The sequence below is a fragment of the Chenopodium quinoa genome, unplaced genomic scaffold (genome assembly GCF_001683475.1).
Source record: "Chenopodium quinoa cultivar QQ74 unplaced genomic scaffold, ASM168347v1, whole genome shotgun sequence".
NCBI lineage: Eukaryota > Viridiplantae > Streptophyta > Magnoliopsida > Caryophyllales > Amaranthaceae > Chenopodium > Chenopodium quinoa.
In genome coordinates, this window is record NW_018745255.1 from 11,542 (window position 1) to 14,937 (window position 3,396).

At 29.9% G+C, this 3,396-nt stretch overlaps 1 protein-coding gene across 1 annotated transcript; it reads right to left on the reverse strand.

Annotated features, from left to right (window-relative positions):
* Positions 1-1,166: 1,166 nt before the first annotated feature.
* LOC110711333 lies at positions 1,167-2,632 on the reverse strand. Its single transcript, XM_021889710.1, has 2 exons — positions 2,459-2,632; positions 1,167-2,381 (listed from the first exon to the last, which is right to left on the reverse strand). The coding sequence occupies exons 1-2, from the start codon at positions 2,630-2,632 to the stop codon at positions 1,167-1,169; spliced, it is 1,389 nt and encodes a 462-aa protein (XP_021745402.1).
* Positions 2,633-3,396: the final 764 nt, after the last annotated feature.

Genomic DNA, 3,396 nt, shown 5'->3' on the forward strand with positions numbered 1-3,396 from the left:
ATATAAATGCTATTAGGATTAGTACTAGATATTTCATTACAAGCTTCCATTTGCATATTAAACTCATCTTCATATACTGGTTCACTTACAGTTTTGGTCTTATATCTAATTACCTTTCTTTTTTCAATAATAGGATTATTCGGATCTTCATGTATTTCTAAGTTAGAACATGAACCAATATCTATACTATGCCTTGCTGGTTGCTTTAAGGCTTTCTTAGTTTCATATTTTCTCAGATTTAACTTTTTTATTAAAGCTAATATTTCTTCTTCATCCTCTTCGGGTTTTTCATTGACTTGTTTTTTCATCCTTATTATAGTTGAATTCTGTCTACTTAGAGTTGGTGTTCTTAAGACTCATACTTATCTACATTTTTAGGATTTGTAGTTAACCCAATATGAAGTGATCCTGATTCATCAATTAACATCTTACTTGACCTATTTTTTTACTACAGGATTCATGAAGAATTCTTCCCAAGTTTTTTCAATTTCAATCTCGTTAGGATTTACTTTTATAGGGGTAATTTTCTTCTTAGGGCCTCCTCCTTGCTCATATTTCTGAGCATCTACTATTTGTTTCTTGAAAGATGAATCTATAGTGTTAACCAACTTATAGACTACCTTCCATCTTAATTGTATAGGTCGAGTTCCTTTATGCATGTTTACTCGATCAGTTAATAACTTGATTGCTAGAAATTTTGGAGCATATGAATCTCCTAGGCTTCACATAGTATCTTGGTTCACATATATAACTTACAGTTCCTTGGCTTAAGCTACAAGTGATACCACTAATAATTTGCTCAATAGAATTCTTTGTGTCTACAAACAAAGCTTAAACATTTAACATTTTACCAAAAATCTTATAAAGGAGTTATGTATACTTGTACTGCACCAATACAAAATATAACTATAATTTCCTTTTTCTTTATGGTTCTTTAATGCTTTTCCAATTTATGATATTAATTTCTGCTGCTTTCCTTTCACAATCCTTGATTACTATACTTCCTTCCATTTCTTCACATACATATTTAGTTCTAGTTTTAAATAAAGAAGTTTTAAATATTTTTATCTTTAAGTAATCAGGGGAAAGTTTCCAGCTTTCTTTGTTCATTTGGTCTAGGTCTTTATCTTCAATTGAATACTTAGCTCTTTTTAGTTGATCTATAGTCATTTTACTTTAATTTTATCCTCATCGTCTGATTCTGAGTTTTCTAATACTTCCCCTTTTATCATTGTAATTATTTCTTCATAATTTTCATCTTCAAACTCACTATCTTCAGGTTCTTCATTATACTCATTTTCTTCTTCTATGATTTCTACTATTCCTTTATTATTACTTAAAGCCAAATCTAAAGCCTCATCTTCTGGTATTTCTATGTAGTCCCAACTACCTGAGGCTTTTATTAGTTTATGATTAACTTTCTTACATTCATTAGCATAGTTTCCTAATTCTCCACAAGACCAAACACTTGCATGTTTTCTTTTTCTCAGGACAATATGCTGCCTTTCTGAAAAACCTACTCGGTTTTCTGTATTTATGTTATAGTACTTCTTCTTATAGGTTTCTCCTCTTGATCTGTCAAATTTATTTTTCTTATAATTCTTCCTCTTATTATAGTTTTTTCTTTCACATCCATAGTTATTTGGGAAATCCCAACAAGTGAGAAATTGTCTCTTCATTTGTTGGGTTCCTGCAACCTCTCTACATTTCTTTTCAATCCATTTTCTTAGAAAAACAATTCTATTACCTAGGGCATCCCTAGATAAGAATTTCTCTTTCCATTCTTGATATTTTTCACTAACTTCTTCATTAAGAGGACTTGGTAATTTATCGTAGAACATTCTAAGATTTGTTTCATTTTCACCAATTTTATAATAATATGTTTCAAATTCGATAATGTAATTATCAACATATTTCATATTATAGATGGGCAAATTACTTAACTTTCTTTGATATTCCATTCGTTTTTCATTAAGATCAGCTCTAGGACCAATGAATTCTAACTCAATGTATTGACATAACTGTCTAAACATTTTAGTAGGAGATTCACTAGCTCTTAATGTAGCTTTGACTTCTTCATCTATACCATCATACCAGTCTTCTACACAGTCATAAAAACTATGTTCATTATAATTTAAGAAATTTTCAGAAGTCCATTCAGTGTTTAAATTGAGTACACTACTCATACTCTTCTTCCACTGATCTAAAACATCTTGTCTATCTCTTACACCATCTAACTTAAGCTTATTACCCGTTTGACTCATAGGTTCAAGAGTCACTTCTTCTTGTTTAGGAATTTGGTTAGGCATAACCTTGACACTAAACCGGGTAGTCTTCCCTGGTATGTATCTTGGTCGTGTGCAACTCCTTCTCCTTGATACCTAGGTCTTTGGATAACATTGTTTACATTAATATTTTCATTAATAATTTCTTCTCCAATATCATTATTATCCATTACCCTTTTACCTAGTTTGTTTTCAATCTTTTGTTGAACAACTTCTATAGGTAGAAAGTCTAGATCATCTAACTTCATTAATCTCATTTGTTGATATAAATCTTCCTCTAAAGTAACATAGTTATTCTCCTCTACTTCATTATCAGAAGCAATCCCTTTTTCAGAAATTATTTTCATTATTCCGTTTAGTTTATCAGGGTCTTCTTCCTTATCGAATAAGGTTTGTAATTCTTCAAGCGTTTTTTCTTCTGAAGACGATGGCTCATCTTTAGTTTCTTCGTCCTTTTCTTGGTTACTAGTAGGTCTTTTAGGGAGTGATACCGTAAACGTCTTATTTTATCTAAATTTTGAAAAGGATATTTATATTTATAAGGGACGATTTTTTCCTTATTAGGTGATCTTTCTTCATTAGATTGATGTCTAATCTCGTTTGTTAAAGCAAGTTGCACTTGTTTAACTTGTTCTTTTAGATCACTTACTTTTTTTTTTTTTTATTTTTTTTATTAATATCGGTTGTGGTTATTGATATCTTATTTTCAATATTAATACAACGACACGTATGTTATCAACTTCTGATCTTAATTCACCAATTTGATCTACAATATAATTAAGGACCGGGCCAAAATTACTAGTATTTTCAGGAATATGATAATAGTGCTTAAAATCAGTTTCTTACACTCAGTAGAAGGCCTAGTATTATCCAATTTTACTTAATTATTAATTTAATTAACAACTTAATTTAGCTTTTAACTGTATGAGTCTGATACCAATCGACGCAGCTAGGTTATCAGGTTCAAATAGACTTGATTAAGATACCAACAATATAACAACATATGCTAATGAAAATACTTGTTAAATATGATACCAACTGCAATACTAAAACTATACCAATATTAACGTAGGATGGTATTTAGATATTACTAAAGATGATATTACCTATA

Coding starts and splice junctions, on each gene's coding strand:
- LOC110711333 (XM_021889710.1), bottom strand. CDS start 2,632: ATGAAAATAATTTCTGAAAAAGGGATTGCTTCTGATAATGAAGTAGAG. Junction 2,382..2,458: donor AAAACAAACTAGGTAAAAGG/GTAATGGATAAT, acceptor CCAAAGACCTAG/GTATCAAGGAGAAGGAGTTG.